Here is an 18,200-nt window from a genome sequence, read left to right as displayed (position 1 = left end):
GGGCCATCAGAGGGCACTTTGATACATTTTCCTTATTTTCTAAAGGGGAGTAAGGTTGCAATTCAGGGTCTGTACTGAGAATGGCCTTTATATTTCTTGGGGGAGAAGAGCAACTGATGAAGAGGGATGGGGGTCAGGCTGGGTGGCTTCCATGGAAAAAAAGGCAATATTCACATAAATTCTCTTGCTAAGGAGGAGACTGGCCACACAGGTGTCAAGGCAACTTATCACCACTTTGAAAGGAGCTGGATCCCTGGAGAACTGGCCAGGGCAGGAGGTGCTAAGCCCTTAGCGGTGCACAAAAGGCCAGGAAGATGTCCAAGGTAGCTGTGGGCTGGGCTCTCCCAGGTGGGACCTTTCTGGGGAGCTGCTTTGAGTCATGCAGCAGATGGCTTCGTGAACGTTCGGAGTGAGCCTGGCGGCACAAGACTAGGGGGCAGGAAGCACCACAGTCTCTGGATTGCCACCTCTCCCACTGCCTGCCCAACCAACACCTTCAGCAAAGTCCTCCTTTCCCAAATGCCCCCACAATACACCTTCCTGAAGTACACAAACAGTAAGGTCCCAGAGGACAGGGAACATGGGTAAGGAAAGGAAGGAATCAAGCATCTCTCTAAGACAAACTCAGACCATCTCTCTTTTCCGTCTGAAAAAATAATCCGTTTAATTGAAAAACCTGGAGGATACTACTCCACTCCCCAAGATGAAGAGGGCGAAGAGTCCAGACCCTACATCACCTCGTAGCCACTTCTGATACTCTTCACGAGGCAACAGGCAAAGACAATTCCCAAGACCTAGAAAGAAAGATGGGGATGGGGGTGGAGAGGAGTCAGAAGGGCAAGCTACCCCAGACCCATGCAAGAGACCCCAAACACACACTCCCAGGCCAGTACCTCCTGCTCAGCACCCTCCCCACTGCCCCTACTCCAGGCACCCTGGACTGAGTCCAGCCCCTCCTCAGGGTTATCTCTCACCTCGACAAAAGCAATTCCAAGGGCTGCTGCAGCCACCACCAGCACGTTTTTCCTCAGCCAGCCCCCAATCTTCTCCACACAGCCCTGAAGGGTGGCAGGCACACAGGACAAAAGCACCATCAGAAACTTACCACCCCATCCCCCTCCCCTGGTCCATCGGTCTCTTCCCTGCCCCTGTACCTTTCACCCCACCCTTATCATTTCCAGATCCCCTCCCCATCCCTGACCCTGTCCACCTCCATCCTAGGTCTCGCTTGCCTCCCAAAACATTTCCCAGGTTTCCCAAGTCCCGTACACAGTCTCCTCCCTACCTCCTTATGGATCTGCTTCTCGGTGAAATTAATCCCACAGCCCACAGTGACATTAACGCAGCAGGAGTCAGGGACTCGGTTCTTCGACATGGAAGGGATTTTCTCCCAATCTGTGTAGTTAGCAGCCCCACAGCACTTAAACTGGGGGAGGGAAGAAATACGGAGAAGGTTAAGTGAACCTCCATCTTCAATATGGAGCTGAGAATTCCTTTTTTATTTTTTAGACAGAGACTTGCTCTGTTGCCCAGGCTGGAGTTCAGTGGCACGATCTTGGCTCATTGCAACCTCTGCCTCCCAGGTTCAAGCGTTTCTCCTGCCTTAGCCTCCTGAGTACCTGGGATTACAAGTGCACGCCACCACACCTGGCTAATTTTTGTATTTTTATTAGAGACAGGTTTCGCCATGTTGGCCAGGCTGGTCTTGAACTCCTGACCTCAGGTGATCCACCCACCTTGACCTCCCAAACTGCTAAGATTACAGGCATGAGCTAACGCGCCCAGCCTTGGAGATGAGAATTCTCTATTCCCACCCCTGCTCCCAATAACCCCACTCACATCTGTCTGCATCCTGTCCAGAATCGAAGCAGTGTGGTTGTTTTTTGGGTAATTCTCCATCTGCTGCCGGAAGTTGTTATTAAACTCTGACATTACCTGAGAGTAGGTAAGGAGCATTGTTGCAGTCAGAATTCAAGCACCTGGGTCCCTGCCAGGCTGAGGCAGGCCCTTCCCGTTATTTCCTGCTTACCTTATCTCTAAACACATAGCCAGCAATGGCTGCGGCCACCTCTACCAGCATGATAAGAGACAGGAAGATGGCAAACTGCAGGAGCAAAGGACAGGAATCAGGTTTGGGGTCTGCATTACAGGGGCCCATTCCGGCCCACTCCGTCCCTGGACACTCACAAACGTCTTCCTCACCCACCTACCCACCTCACCTCACCCACCTTCCTGAGCCCCAACCAAGCTGCCCTGGCAGTCCCAGACCACCCATGCTGGCCCCACTCCCTGCCACTCACCGTGATCATAAGACAGTAGTTCTCCTTGCAGGCCCCACAGCAGCCCACAAAGGCCACCAAGAAGAGGAAGACACCCACTGCAATGATGACCACAGGCAACAGGGAGCCAGGGGTAGCCCCCTGGATTATGGTCTGACTCAGGACAAGCTGTGCCCCGACACCCACAGCAATGAGTCCCACTGCACAGGCCTAAGAGAAAGGCAGGCGAGGATTAGGCTGGACCCACAACACAGTGGCCCTCCATGGTGGAGGACAGGGGTACACCCAGGACACAGACTTGGCCCTAACCAGAGGAGAGATTCTCACACCTCCAGTGAACTTTTTCGGCTGTGGGGATGGGGGATGACCCATCCTTGCCTGGCCCCAGCTCCTCTGACCCCCTCCAGGCTCTTTAATCAGGGACTTGACCAAATTCAAAGGCTTCCCAGAAAGCCTTGACCTCCCCCAAGGCGCATGTTTCTGACCTAGAATAAGGCTTTCTACGGGCCTCAAGGGTTCGCAGCTCAGTTCTCTCCCAGAACTGGCCCCTCGCTATCCTCCAGTGCACACCCTACGCGCCTCAGCTGTAACTAAGGTTCCTCTGGCTAGTTAGGCCAAGAGAAGGGAAGAAGAAAAGGGGGAAAGAGAGATGTGCCCCTCCCTAGACAAACAGTAGCCTCTCAAGACAGGAGCCCAGAGCAGGAGCAAATTGAGGTGGGCAGAGCCCTTCCTCACCCCCAAGCGCTGGGAGGAGGGAAAGGGGGAGAAGGACTGGAGAGGGATGGGGGTGTGGGTGAGGAAGAGAGGGGAGAAGGGAGAGAAGGGAAGCCCCGTGGCGATAGCATCAGGCGGTTGGCTGGTTGCCCCACTCACTGCCCCATATCACAAGTGGTTGGGTCACCAGACAGGAAGGGCCAGGAGGGGTGGGGGTAGGGGTTGCTGCACCCCAGGATGGCCATTCTCTGTGGAAACCAGCCTCAGGTGTCCAGGAAAGCTGGAGGAGGGAGTGGCCGCGCTGTCTTCCCCGGCTTTCCTTCCACATCTGGTCTCCAGCTGCCTTCATTCTTACTCCCTCAGCCCTCACCAGTGTGCTGCCAGGTCTCCCCGCACCCTGCCAGCGCGCTCCCCAGGACCCCTCGCCACTCACGCAAAAGGCCAGCAGGAGGACATAGAGCAAGAACTTCACACATTTCATTCCTCCTTCCACCGCCATGGCTGCCGGGCCTGGGGCAGAGGGGAGGGCGGGGGGATTAACACAGGCCGAGAGGGGACCTCGCCTTCCGCGCTCCCCGCCGGCCCTCGAGGGCTTCCCTGCACGCCCCGATTCCCGGCCCCTCCCACCCGGAAACCCGCGGTTGGATCCACGTCTCCCAGCCCCCTCTCCACCCGCAGGAGAGGGGTGGGGGTGACGGCCGCAAAGCCCGGACCCCGCCCCGCCGCCCGTGGGGCCCAGGACAGATCCAAGGACGCCGGCAGGGGCTTGAGTCAGAAGCCGATCCTCGGCCTGCCAGCCTCCCGGAGTCAGACACCCCCTCCCCGCCCAACCGGTCCGGACAAACGGTCTTCAGCCCAACACCGACCCCCACCCCGACCCCTTTTCCCTGGGATTGGACCTCTCCGCCCACGAAAATAAAGTGCGGCCCGCACCCCTGCCACACCCTGCCCTGGCCTGGGAACTTCGAAGCAAAGTTGCTCGACGGAGGCTGGAGAGCGCCGGGCAGGTCTCCTCGGGCCTGGGGCCAGCCCTGGAGGAGGAGAACGCCGGTGGTCTCCGCCAGCCCGCGCCCAAGTCCGCCGGGACCCCCCGGCCTCACCTGGGTTCCCCAAGGCTGCGCGCTCCTCTCCCGCCGCGGCGCCGGGGCTCTCTAGCTGCGCCCCCCGGCTCCCGCCCCGCCTGCCGCGCAGCCCCGCCCCGGGCTCCAGCCACGGTCCCCTCCCCCGCCGGGTGGCCGCCGACCTCCCTCATGTGACGCGGGAACAGCTGAGGTCTGAGTCACTGGGGCCGGCGCGGGGTGGGCCGAGCCCCCCGCCCAGCCAGGGCCACGTGGCCTCTACCCGGAAGACAGCGCCCACCCCCGAAAAGGGAAAGCCGCAGGGGCAAGACCTCGAGGCGCCGGGGGCCCCCCTCCGGCGCCCCCACCTCCGCGCCAACACCGAGTAGGAGAGCGGGGCGGAGCGCCGCCTGGGTCACTCTGGTTCAGAGAAGCGGAGGAGGCGGGTGAGAGTTACCCTCTCAGGGCCGGGGCGGAGAGCGGAGGACTAGTGACCCGGCGGTCTGAGAGAGGCTTCCCTATCCTTCTCCCACAGCCCAGCTCTCTCCTCTGGCTCCAACTCAGTGCGAGCCCCTCCCCATCCGACTCTGCAGACAGCTGTGGTCTGCCTGGGTCGGATGGGGTCAGAACAAGCACTTCTAGAAAGTCCCTGGCCTCTCATCGTGGGTGTCTCCCAACATGCTAGAGTATTCTAGAGTGGGGGTTTCTGGTCCCCTCCATTAGCACAGCTTCTCCATTTTCCAGGGCTCCTGGTCTGAGCAAAGAGGAGGAAACCCTTCCTCGAAGCCACACTCTCCAGTCAAAGAAGACACGTCCTCGTCGGGTCCCGTCCTCTGGGGGAGGATTGACAAGGTCTGTGCTCCCAACCTCCCGGACAGCTCCTGCATCCGCCTGCTATGGCGTGGGCTTGCGGGAAGACACGAAGGCGGGAGAGGCTTATGTCCTCTGGATTTCCCCGTCTTATCCCAGAAGACAAAGCCAGGTGAGGGCTGGAAGCGGGCTAGGGGGGCGAAGCAGCCTCCCTCCCTTGTGTGCCAGCGGTGGTCCCCAGAAGGAGCTGATCTGAACAGACCAGAGGGTAGGACCGGCCGTCACACTCCAGCCTGGGCCCCACTCCTTGGGCTCTTAGAGTCCTGCCTCAAGAACCACTTCCTGAGTCTTGGTGTATGTATGTATCTAAAGTCTTGGTTTATGTGTGTACACAAAGAAGGAAAGAAACCTCTGGGCTGAACTGAGAAGCAGCTTCCAGGATCATGGCCTTCCCGCCGGACACACCAAGCCAATTCCCGACCTTGTTCTCCCTAGCCATGGAGGGCAGGCTGTGGAGGAGGAGCGAAGAGCTGAAAAAAGGAGGATTCAGGTTCCTCATTGTGCTGCCACTAGATGCCAGGCATGTGCTAGGCACGGGGGCTGCAAGGAGAGGAAGACAGTGGCCCTGCCCTGTGCCAGCAGGCAGAACCAAGTTCTGGCCACACTGAAGAAAGGCAGAAGCCTGCTGCGGCAGCTGGTTAAGCTCAAAGGGACGATAGGAGAATGGATTTCATGGAGCAGGGTGGTGTGCTCAAGGTGACCTTGGAGAATAAAGGGGAGAGCTCCAGGGACAGGGAAGCAGTTAACTGTGAAAAAAAAAAAAAAAAAAAAGAGCTTTTTTTTTTTTTTGAGACGGAGTTTCGCTCTTGTTACCCAGGCTCGAGTGCAATGGTGCGATCTCGGCTATCTCGGCTCACTGCAACCTCCGCCTCCTGGGTTCAGGCAATTCTCCTGCCTCAGCCTCCTGAGTAGCTGGGATTACAGGCAGGCGCCACCATGCCCAGCTCATTTTTTGTATTTTTAGTAGAGTCGGGGTTTCACCATGTTGACCAGGATGGTCTCGATCTCTTGAGCTCATGATCCACCCGCCTCGGCCTCCCAAAGTGCTGGGATTACACGCTTGAGCCACCGCGCCCGGCCAAAAAGGAGCATTTTTTTAAAGTATATGACAGCTTGGGGTTGGCTGGCTCGAAGTGCTTGGGAAGGATGTAGTGAGATGTGTTGAAGGTGGTCTGAAAACCAAGATTGAGAGACTTTCGATACATAACAACCAACTTGGTCCTTCACTGAATAATTGTCTGAACAAACCAGCTGTGAAAGACATTTTGGGACATATAAATATGGACTGAGAATTAAACATGAGAAAATTATTTTGTGAACTGTTATCATGGTTAACAAAACGGGCATATCATGATATGATTATATCGACAAGTTACTCTAGTTTTTATTTTTTTTCTTTATTTCTTTTTTTTTATTATTTATCAGCCAGTGCATTTGTTTACAGGAAAGAGGTCCCGATCCAGACCCCAAGAGAGGGTTCTTGGATCTCATGCAAGAAATAATTCAGGACAAGTCACAGTGCAAAGTAAAAGCAAGTTTATTAAGAAAGTAAAGTGGCGATACAAAATTAGCCGGGTGTGGTGGCAGGCACCTGTAATCCCAGCTAGTGGAGAGACTGAGGCAGGAGAATCGTTTGAACTTGGGAGGCAGAGGTTGCAGAGAGCCAAGATCGCACCACCGCGCTCCAGCCTGGGAGACAGAGCAAGACTCTGTCTCAAAAAGAAAAGAAAGTGGTAAAGGGCCGGCACAGTGCCTGTCACCTGTAATCCCAGCACTTTGTGAGGCCAAAGCGGGTGTATCTCCTGAGGTCAGGAGTTCAAGACCAGCCTGACCAACATGGAGAAACCCCATCTCTACTGAAAATATAAAAATTAGCCAGGTCTGGTGGTGCATGCCTGTAATCCCAGCTACTCAGGAGGCTAAGCAGGAGAATCGCTTGAACCCAGGATGCGGAGGTTGCAGTGAGCAAAGATGTGTCACTGCACTCCAGCCTGGGCAACAAAAGTGAAACTTCATCTCAAAAAAAAAGGGGGGGCCAGGCGCGGTGGCTCAAGCCTGTAATCCCAGCACTTTGGGAGGCCGAGGCGGGTGGATCACGAGCTCAAGAGATCGAGATCATCCTGGTCAACTTGGTGAAACCCCGTCTCTACTAAAAACACAAAAAATTAGCTGGGCATGGTGGCGCGAGCCTGTAATCCCAGCTACTCAGGAGGCTGAGGCAGGAGAATTGCCTGAACCCAGGAGGCGGAGGTTGCGGTGAGCCGAGATCATGCCATGCACTCCAGCCTGGGTAACAAGAGCGAAACTCCGTCTCAAAAAAAAAAAAAAAGGAGGAACACATCTACCCTAGGTACAATGCTCATATATATGGAGAGATGTGCTCTGCTACAAGGGTTTGTGATAAATAATTTTCTTAATTACTATATTTTGTAAGAATTGATATTATCTGTTTATTATTATTATTATTATTATTAATTTGTTCCCTTAACCATAAATGTCTGGAAGCTAAAAATGCCTTTCTGATAATGCATCCCAGCAAGTCCCAGCCCTCACTCAAAATGGAGTCACTCTGGATCAAACGCCTCTGACACATTGATCTAACCCAGTGAAAGGCAGTCTTAGGATTTGAACCCAGATCTCTGGGGGAGTTCCAAAGCCTGTGCTTTTTTCCCTTCATTCTAGGAGGCCAAGAGAAGAGAGAACCTTTTTTTTTTTTTGAGACAGAGTCTCGATCTGTTGCCCAGGCTGGAGTGCAGTGGCACGATCTCAGCTCACTTCAACCTCCTTCTGGGTTCAAGTGATTCTCTTGTCTCAGTCTCCCAAGTAGCTGGGACTACAGGTGTGCACCACGACACTGGCTACTTTTTAAAATATTTTTTTGAGACGGAATCTTGCTCTGTCATCCAGGCTGGAGTGCAGTGGCATGATCTCGGCTCACTGCAACCTCCACCTCCTAGGTTCAGGTGATTCTCCTGCCTCAGCCTCCCGAGCAGCTGGAACTACAGGCACATGCCACCATGACCAGCTAATTTTTTGTATTTTTAGTAGAGACGGGTTTCACCATATTAGCCAGGATGGTCTCGATCTCTTGACCTTGCGATCTGCAGCCAAAGTGCTGGGATTACAGGCGTGAGCCATCGCACCTGGCCTAATTTTTGTATTTTTAGTAGAGATGGGGTTTCACCATGTTGGCCAGGCTGGTTTCGAACTCCTGACCTCAAGTGATCCACCTGCCTTGGCCTTCCAAAGTGCTGGGATTATAGGCTTGAGCCACCGCACACAGCTGAGAAAAGAGAACTTTGACCAGAGGGCTGAGCATAGTGGCTTACACCTGTAATCCCAGCATTTTGCGAGGCCAAGGCAGGTGGACCACTTGAGCTCAGGAGTTTGAGACCAGCCTGGGCAACATGACAAAACCCCACTTCTACCAAAAAAAAAAATAATAATAATTAGCTGGGCTTGGTGGTGAGCACCTGTAGTCCCAGCTACTCTAGAGACTGAAGTGGGAGGATCACTTGAGCCCAGGAGGTGGAAGTTGCAGTGAGCTGTGTTCACACCACTGCACTCCAGCCTGGGCAACAAAGCAAGACTCTGTTCTAAATATATAAATAAAGACAGGAAGAGGGAACTCTGCCAAATAGTGTAGAGAGGGCAATTTGAGTGAAAAGCAAGAGGCCATTGGATGGGGTTCTTTCTCTGGAGCAGTAACAGGAGCACCTGCTGGGGCCCCAGAGTAAGGGGAGGAAGTAGAGACATCCAGGTGAGCAGAGGGAGAGCTGAGGTGAAGGTCAGGAGAATGGAGTCCTCCTAGAGGAACACCAGGGGAAGGGGCTGAAAGCAAGCTATAGCAAGTGCAGAGGTAACAGCAACTTGGTAAAGCAACAGGGCAAGAAAGGATAGGGCCAGGGAAACCCAGAGAACAAGCCTGTGTGGAGTTGGAAGCGGGAGGGGAAGAGAGGAGGGCAGGTAAATAACCCATTCTGAGTCAAATTCATAGACGCAGAGAGTGAAATGGTGATTGCCAGGGATGGGGACAGGCAGCATAGGGAGTTAGTGTTTAATGGGTACAGAGTTTCAGTTTAGAAAGATGAAAATGTAGCCAGGCACAGTGGCTCACGCCTGTAATCCCAACACTTTGGGAGGCTGAGGCCAGTGGATCACCTGAGGTCGGGAGTTCGAGACCAGCCTGACCAACATGGAGAAACCCCCTCTCTACTAAAAATACAAAATTCTAGCCTGGTCAATATGGTGAAACCTTGTCTCTACTAAAAATACAAAAATTATCCAGGCGTGGTGGAGTGCATCTATAGTCCCAGCTACTTGGGAGGCTGAGGAAGGAGAATTGCTTGAACCCAGGAGGCGGAGGTTGCAGTGATCTGAGATCGCACCACTGCACTCCAGCCTGGGCAACAGAGTGAGACAGACTCTGTCTCAAAAAAAATAAAAGAAAGGAAGATGAAAATGTTGTGGAGGTGGACAGCACTGATGGTTGCACAACAATGTGTATGTATGTATTCAGTGTCCCTGAATTTCATGTTACACATATTTTACTACACACACACACACCAGAATGATTCATTTCTACAGCCTGGAAAGTTGACACAGAGCCCCATGTGTTTGCTGGGCTGCAGAACAGAGGGGCCTCTTCGTGGGAAACGGCTGACCCCAGACCTGGGCCTTACATCCACATCCCTCAGATCCTCCACCATCTGCTCCGAGTGCCTGACATCCAGATATGCCACCAAGCCATCCCAGCTGGCCCAGGCTGCTGCCCCTTTGTTGCCTGGCACCAGCTGGTAGTAGGTGAGCTGGGGCACAGACCCTTGCCTCTGCGTACCAAGCAAACCCAAGTTGCCCTCCAGCTAGCTCCACCTCACCTCCACCCAGGGCCAGCAGCAGAGCATGGGGGCCGCAGATGTCTCAAGCAAAGGTTCAGCCTCCTGAGAGCATATAGTCATCAGCCAGGCCCAGTGCCATGCACAGCAGCTTGTAGCCAGCACCCAAGGCCTCCTGAAGCCCAGACCACATAGGGAGCCCAGCACCTGCTGCACAGACACCTTCTCCCCGCCATGCAGCAGGGCCCTAGCCCCCCTGCCTGTGCTCCACTGAGTGAGGGCACTCAGAGATGAGATGCAGGTGCCATGATAAGAGAGGCCCCAAGGCCGGGCGCGGTGGCTCACGCCTGTAATCCCAGCACTTTGGGAGGCCGAGGCGGGTGGATCACGAGGTCGAGAGATCGAGACTATCCTGGTCAACATGGTGAAACCCCGTCTCTACTAAAAATACAAAAAATTAGCTGGGCATGGTGGCGCGTGCCTGTAATCCCAGCTACTCGGGAGGCTGAGGCAGGAGAATTGCCTGAACCCAGGAGGCGGAGGTTGCGGTGAGCCGAGATTGGGCCATTGCACTCCAGCCTGGGTAACAAGAGCGAAACTCCGTCTCAAAAAAAAAAAAAAAAAAAAGAGAGGCCCCAGTGAACCTAGTGGAGTTGGGGGCACAGGAAATATTGAGGGGATATGAGGAAGGTGAGGAGGAAAGAAGGGATCCAGAATCAAGGGAAAAGAAAAGAGTTGGGAGAGGGTCAAGGAAAAACGGGAAAGTGGGAGACACAGCAGGGTGGGAGGCATAGGGAAGGATGGGGGAAGGGAAAGCAAAAATACATCAGGAATCAATACTTCTTGGGCCTCAATTTAAAAAAACAATTTTTTTTTAATTTTTGAAAAATAGATGTAAGAGAAGAGTGGGGAGAAGGAAGAGGAGGAGATGGATGGGAGGGAAGAAGGAGACAAGGATGGATCATCAAAGCCATCTCCCCACGGGGAAGGGTAGAGAGAGTGGTGGATAGCATTCAAGGTCCAGAGGTTGGGTCTGAATTGGGTCCTGAAATTTAAGTCCAGAGGCCTCAGCTTTGGATAAGGAGAGAGGCACGGTGTTTGGTGGCATCTCCCAGCCTGCAGGGTGAAGGAGGGGCTGCACATTTGCATCTGCAGGCCCTGCTGGTAAAAGAGCTCATAGACCACCCCACCCAGGCTCCCCAGAGTCGGTTATAGGCCCCAGCACCAGCACTGAGTGCAGCCCCCAGGGAAGATACTGTGCCCAGCACCACGGCAATGTCACCACTATGTACTTACCAGTTGATGGAGACTGGGGAATAGAAAGGAGTCTCCAGTCACTGGGTGACCATCTCTGCTCCGACTTTCTAGGGCGGCTACACCCTTCATAATTGGCAAGACTACGTCACCATGGTACCCAGAAGAACATATTGCCAAAGTCCCCTTCTATCTCACTTCAAGGAAAGTGGGCCTCAGAGGGGTAAAGCCACTCACTCAGGGTCAACAGGTCAACCTGCAGGTAAGAATCAGGGTCTTTTTTTTGAGACAAAGTCTCACTCTGTCGCCCAGGCTGGAGTGCAGTGGGGCAATCTCGGCTCACCACAACCTCCACCTCCCAGGTTCAAATGATTCTCCTGCCTCATCCTCCCAAGTAGCTGGGATTACAAGTGTCTGCCACCACACCTAGCTAATTTTTTTGTATTTTTAGTGGAGATGGAGTTTCACCACATTGCCCAGGCTGGTCTTGAACTCCTGACGTCAAGTGATCCCCCCCCGCCTCAGCCTCCCAAAGTGCTGGGACTACAGGCATGAGCCACTGCACCTGGCCAGGGTCTTGATATACCACTCCAGTGCTGCATCTGTCACACCTGCCACCAGCAAGAAGCTCTCTGAGGCCAGAAGCCCTGCTGTGAGACCTGGTTCTGCTGCTCATGAATGGAATGACCTCAGCTTTCTCCCAGTTGAGGAGGAAGAAAATAACTCCCTTCCCCACCTCACAGGGAAGTTGTGAGGATTACAGAATAAATTAAGGAAACTGGTTTTATTGTTTTAAGAATGGTATAGCTGGCTATAGTGGCAAGTACCTGTAATCCCAGCTACTCTCAAGGCTGAGGCAGGAGAACTGCTTGAACCTGAAAGGCAGAGGTTGCAGTGAGCAGAGATGGTGCCACTGGCCAAGAAGAGTGAAACTTTGTCTCAAAAATGAAGAATGGTAAGGCTTGACTGGGCGCGGTGGCTCAAGCCTGTAATCCCTACACTTTGGGAGGCCAAGGCAAGTGAATCTCCTGAGGTCAGGAGTTCGAGACCTGCCTGGCCAACACGATGAAAACCAGTCTCTACTAAAGATAAAATAAAAGTAGCTGGGTGTGGAGGCATGCACCCGTAATCACAGCTATGCAGGAAGCTGAGGCAGGAGAATCGCTTCAACCCGGGAGGCGGAGGTTGCAGTGAGCTGAGATTGTACCACTGCATTCCAGCCTGGGCAACAAGAGTGAAACTCTGTCTAAAATAAATAAATAAATAAAAAGAATAGTAAAGCTTGGCTGGCTTTACAGGTGGTGGCTCACACCTGTAATCCCAACACTTTGAGAGGCTGAGGTTAGGAGGATCGCTTGAGCCCAGGAGTTTGAAATCAGCCTGGACAAGATGGTGAAACCCCATCTCTATAAAAACAAAAACAGGGTCGGGCATGGTGACTTATGTCTGAAATCCCAGTACTTTGGGAGGTTGAGGCAGGTGGATCACCTGAGGTCAGGAGTTCAAGACCAGCCAGGCTAACATGACGAAACCCTGTCTCTACTAAAAATACAAAAAAAAAACTAGCTGTGTATGGTGGCATGCACCTGTAGTCCTAGCTACTCAGGATGCTGAAGCAGGAGGATTTTTTGAAACGGGGAGACAGGCTGCATTGAGCCAAGATCACGCACTGCACTCCAGCCTGGGCAACAGAGAAGACTCCGTCTCAAAAAACAAACAAGGTTGGGCGCCGTGGCTCACGCCTGTAATCCCAGGGTGAATCATGAGGTCAAGAGACCCAGACCATCCTGGTCAACATGGTGAAACCCCGTCTCTACTAAAAATACAAAAATTAGCTGGACGTGGTGGCACATGCCTGTAGTCTCAGCTACTTAGGAGGCTGAGGCAGGAGAATTGCTTGAACCCAGGAGGCGGAGGTTGTGGTGAGCCAAGATCGCACCATTGCACTCCAGTCTGCGTAACGAGTGAAACTTCATCTCAAAAAATAAAAATAAGAAAAACAAGAAAGAATGGTAAGGCTGTATCATGTTTTTAGACTCATGGGAATTAAAATGATTTTTCTTTGAGAAATAGCTGGATACCCCACCCCAACTGAGGTAGCCAAGGTCGGGGTGGGACAATCCAGCCTCCTTCTGCCCCTCACACTCACTTGGGCCTTGGTCTTGGCCTAGATCCCCCCAATTCATGCCCCAAGGTCCAGCTCCTCTCATAACCCCACACTCCAGCCCCACCCCCATACCAGCATCTGTCCTTGGGGTCCACCTCCATTTTTTTCCCCACTTCTTTGGCCCCCAGCTCCTGACCTCTGGCCCCTCAGTGTCACCAATCTTCCCAGGCTCCTGTCACAGTCTCCTACCAGCCAGTGCCGCCATTAACAATGGAGTTGATCCAAATGTCCAGCTGGTGAGTGGGCGGGATGAGCAACTCCAGCCCATCCAGCCCGGGAGCCCTGTCCAGGCTCATATCTTGCTTATATGCCCCCTTGGCCAGGATCTCAGCTGCTATGTGGTTCTGGCCCAGAACCAGGCTCAGGATCATAGAGGTTTCTACCTGAGAGTCGCAGAGCCTCACAACTATAGTTTTTCCTAGGATGGAGCACAGATGGACATAGGAGAAATGACAAAGAGGTGAGCTGGGGATGGGTGGTTATCTCAGGTTTCTGTTCCTTGCGACTAAAAGGCCAAGAGGTCTAGGCAGGGGCTCAGGGAAAATTCATTCATGTATTCATCCATGTATGGGGAGCCTAAACATGGAGACAGTAAGACATGTCCCTGCCTTCAGGGTGCTTACAACCTTATAGGTACAGACAAAAACTACAGTGTGCTGAGAGGGCTGTGACAAAGAGAACCCCTGGGTTCTGGAGGCTGCCTCGCACAGGCTGGGGGAACGCAGTGGGGCAGCAGAGGACCTGAGACACATGCCAAGGAAGAGGGTCTTTGGCAGACTCACCCGGGCTGTTCTCAACCTGGTTGGGTTCTTCCCCATGGATTTGGTCTTGCAGACCAGGGAACTAGGGATGAGGAGTGCTGGCGCCCCTCGGTGGAGCCCAGACCAGTTTCTCCTGCCCTCACCAACTTCAGGTTCCCATCCCCAGATCCGACCCTCTGGTCATCCTCACACCCTCACCGTACACACACACACCCCTCATCTGGCAACAACTCTGACCTTCACTGCTCTGTGCTTCCTCCTCCCTTCCCTCTGAAGGCAGAATTCTGAACACTCCTGCAGTTCGCCTCTGCCTCCCAGCAGCTCCCTCACCGGGCAGCCCAGGTTGTACTTTGTGGGCTCCTGGATCAGGCCATCTGCCAGCGTTTTGAGGTCCTTGGAGAAGCTGACTGCACTCAGACCCATTCTTTTCCTGAAACAGCAGCTGGCGTAGTGGTGCCTCCTGCTGGCAGCATTGGTCACTGCCCGAAATAGGGCCTGCAATGAGGACCCACCACAGGCCTGAGAGGGAGCGGTGGGTAAGAACTCAGGGAAGAGGTGGGGAGCCTAGGGAGGCCGAGAACGAAGAGAAGCGGCTTGCACCCAGTGGAGTTGTAGAGCTGGCCTGCCATGAGACGGGAGACGGGACAGATTGGGGGTGGGCAGGAGGGAGGCCAGAGGCAAAGGAAGACATAACCCCAAATGATACTTAGAGTCCCCCAGTTGTATCCTGCCCCACTGCGCCTAACCCAAACACAAACTCTTTGGCCCCCTTCTCCCAAATCCCAACTTCTCTTAGAGGGCCTTGGGGCTAAAGAGGTTAACAAGACTGCCAAGTGATCCCAGCAAGATAATTATGAGGTTTAGAATGTGGTGTGGGAGAGGACAGTAATTACAGAGACATCTTCTCTGGGGCTGCAGGATTTGTGGGCAGAGGACTGGAAGGGGTTGACTCCACTAACACACCACCCCCAGCCCAGAATAGCTTCCTCACTTCCCCAGAGGCACACATCAGGAGAGCATGAGAGCCGGGGAGTAAGCCTCTCCCCTCTGCGATGTCTCAAAGAGATGCAGCCCCTTCCCCCTTAGAAAGTCTGCAGTGTCAAAGAATGAGTCCACTGACTCTCAAAATAGAAACTTTAGGAGAAAAAAGGAAGAAGAGCTAGGATTAGGGATCCTCCCGGAGGAGGGGAGAAAAACAGCTACTCCTGGCTAAGCCCAGCCCTGATAGACAAGGCAGTCTGGGTGTGGAGGTGGCCATCGTGGTGAAGGTGCAGGGTGGCGGGAGTCTCTCCTTACAGGGTTCCCTTTCTGGCAGCAGCACTTCTCATCATGGTCCAGGCATCTCTGGCCTCAGACCCCAGTGACAGTCTTCAGGGAGCTGCAGCTCTTCCTGAGGAGGTAGCAGACCCTCCACCCAAGCACCTCTCTCTCTAGCAGGTCCTTAAACCTCATACCCTCCCCGGGAACACTGCCTCCTTCTCTCCTGGCAGCTCATACACTTCAAGCCTAAATGCTTCCCTTAGGCCCCTACCCACATTTGCTATGAACCAGTCAGGACCTTGAAGAAGGCGGGCCTGAAGGTTGCCTAGGTAACTCTGGGAGAGGAGCACCCTTGGCAGGAAGACAGTTGCCAGGGAGACTAGGACAGTGGGCGGGGCCCCAACCTTGGTTAGCGTGTACTAGGATAAGGAAAGATCTAATGTCCAGATCCCTCCAAACTTCATTTCTATAAAACTACCAGTGTCCCATTTTCAGGCCGTCTCGGGTAGCTGGAGTTCTGAAGCTCCTAAAAGAAACCTCCCAGGGGTTAGATCCAGCGGATCCCAACTGGACCAAACTTGAGGGAACTCAAGGAAAAAGGCAGGATCTAGGAGGCACTGGAGATAGGACAAGCCTTAATGCATTATGATATAGAACTTTTCGGACTAAAAGTCTCAAATGAAAATATACAACATAGGCAAAAATAAAACCCTTAAACCGTGGTTTTAGTACCACCTCCAAGGAGCTGATATTCCAGATTCTACCATCAGATGGCAGTCTTGTCCACTTATTGGATTAAGTCCAGTCTTGGAAACTGAGGAGGCTATTAGGAGATAGAAGTCCTTTCTGTCTAAAATGTTCCTGACTCCAGTTCCCTGTGTTTGTCAGATACCAGTAACCCCTCATATACACAGAAACACCATTTTCTTCCCCCCACCTAATTCTGATAAACTTCACTTAGCAGGGCTCATTCATTCTTTATTCAAAGCGGCTGAGGAATACTTTGGTGAAAAAGTTCTCGCTCTCTCTGGTCTCACAGGGTGAGGGTTGTAAGTTGGGATAGTAATAACTAATGCATTTAGAACAGTTTGTCAGACATTTAATCCTCATAACCTTATGAAATAGATACAATAGTGTTATCCTCGGCCAGGCACAGTGGCTCATGCCTGTAATCCCAGCACTTTGGGAGGCAAGGCAGGTGGATCACTTGAGGTCAGGAGTTCGAGAACAGCCTGGCCAACATGGTGAAACCCTGTCTCTGCTAAAAATACAAAAATTAGCCGGACATGGTGGCGCATGCCTGTAATCCCAGCTACTCGGGAGGCTGAGGATAGGAGAATCACTTGAACCTGGGAGGCAGAGGTTGCAGTGAGCCAAGATCTCGCCACTGCATGCCAGCCTGGGTGACAGAGCAAGACCCTGTCTGTCTGTCTGTCTGTCTCTCTCTCTCTCTCTCTCTCTCTCTCGATATATATATATATATCCCCATCTTACAGGTGAGGGATCTGAGGTATAAAGAGGTTTAATAACTTGTCCAAGTTCACACAACCAGAAAAGGGAGAGAGCTGCGACTTGAGCCCAGCCAGCCTACTACTAGTCTAGAAGCTAAGCGATTCATCTCCATATCTCATAGAATGGTGCAGATGTATCTGGGAGAAGCAGCTGCTCTAGACCTGGAGTCAGGAAAGGATTCTTGGATGGCATCCATACTGAGGCCTGAAGAAAGAGTAAATCTGGCCAAGAGACTGGTGGGTGGGAAGGAGTGGAAGTAGTAGGGGAGTTGTTCTAGGAAGAAGAAACAACCTGTTCAAAGATTCAGAAATGATCAAGGGGACGAGGGTGGAACATGACATTCAGGCTTCTAGCCTGGATGACTGCCATTCACTAAAATGAAAAGCTGCAGGATGGGACACATTTTAGGGAGAAAGAAGGAGTTCTCTGTTTAACCTGTGATGTCTGAAGTGCCTTGAAACATCCAGATTAAGATAGGAGGCATCTGGCCTAGAGTTCTGGCTGATTCTGTTTGTTTATCTAGTGTTCTTTCTTTCTCTGTTTTTTTGTTTGTTTTTGTTTTAGGTGGAGTCTTGCTCTGCAGTCCAGGCTAGAGTGCAGTGGCACGATCTTGGCTCACTGCAACCTCTGCCTCCCAGGTTCAAGTAATTTTCCTGCCTCAGCCTCCTGAGAAGCTGGAACTACACCAGTTGGGATAGCCGAGCCACCGCACTAGGCTCAGTTTTGTATTTTCAGTAGAGACGGGATTTCACCATGTTGGCCAGGCTGGTTTTGAACTCCTGACCTCAGGTGATCTGCCTTTCTTGGCCTGCCACAGGCTGGGATTACAGGCCCGAGCCACCTCACTGGGCCCAAACATTTTCAATTTGCCTATTGCTCCAGGGCTTTCAGATCCAGAAATAAGCCTGGAAAACCTGAAGTCAGAAGTTAGGCACCTTCAAGACATTTTTTTTTTGAGATGGAGTTTTGCTGTTGTTACCCAGACTGGAGTGCAATGGCGCTATCTCGGCTCACCGCAACCTCTGCATCCTGGGTTCCAGCAATTCTGCCTCAGCCTCCCGAGTAGCTGGGACTACAGGCGCGCACCACCATTCCCAGCTAATTTTTTATATTTTTAGTAGAGACAGGTTTCACCTTGTTGACCAGGATGGTCTCAATCTCTTGACCTCGTGATCCACCTGCCTCGGCCTCCCAAAGTGCTGGGATTACAGACTTGAGCCACCGCGCCCGGCAAGACAGTTTTTTAAATTTTAGTACTCTTCTACTCTGCCCTCTGGCTGTGCCCAGATTCACACCTGAAGACTAGTGTTGGTCCCACATCTGCATTTCATCTCGTGCTTCTGAGTGCAGACTCCTCTCCCATCCTCACCCTTGCAACCTCCAGCCCCTTCTCAGACTTCTAAGACCCTGCAGATCCAAAAACATAGCTAGAAATCCAGAGATCCAGATAATTCTTCAAGTATAGCAGCCTCTAGCCGGCTCCTCCCACC

At 52.8% G+C, this 18,200-nt stretch overlaps 1 protein-coding gene across 2 annotated transcripts; it reads right to left on the bottom strand.

Annotated features, from left to right (window-relative positions):
- Window positions 1-638: 638 nt before the first annotated feature.
- Window positions 639-4,146, bottom strand: CD63 (CD63 molecule). Of its 2 annotated transcripts, none has more exons than XM_078336482.1 (8): window positions 3,927-4,146; window positions 3,427-3,503; window positions 2,301-2,489; window positions 2,030-2,104; window positions 1,840-1,935; window positions 1,286-1,426; window positions 975-1,058; window positions 639-794 (listed from the first exon to the last, which is right to left on the bottom strand). In XM_078336482.1, exons 2-8 carry the CDS (start codon window positions 3,490-3,492, stop codon window positions 729-731), a joined length of 717 nt encoding a protein of 238 aa, XP_078192608.1. In that variant the 5' UTR covers window positions 3,493-3,503; window positions 3,927-4,146; the 3' UTR covers window positions 639-728. The 2 variants fall into 2 exon arrangements, with proteins under 2 accessions (XP_078192608.1, XP_002752630.3); XM_002752584.7 differs by having other exon boundaries at window positions 4,094-4,146.
- Between the last annotated feature and the right edge of the window lie 14,054 nt (window positions 4,147-18,200).

This window comes from Callithrix jacchus, chromosome 9 (genome assembly GCF_049354715.1).
Source record: "Callithrix jacchus isolate 240 chromosome 9, calJac240_pri, whole genome shotgun sequence".
Taxonomy (NCBI): domain Eukaryota; kingdom Metazoa; phylum Chordata; class Mammalia; order Primates; family Cebidae; genus Callithrix; species Callithrix jacchus.
The sequence above is the reverse complement of the archived record's forward strand: the minus strand, read 5'-3'. Positions and strand labels throughout refer to the sequence as shown.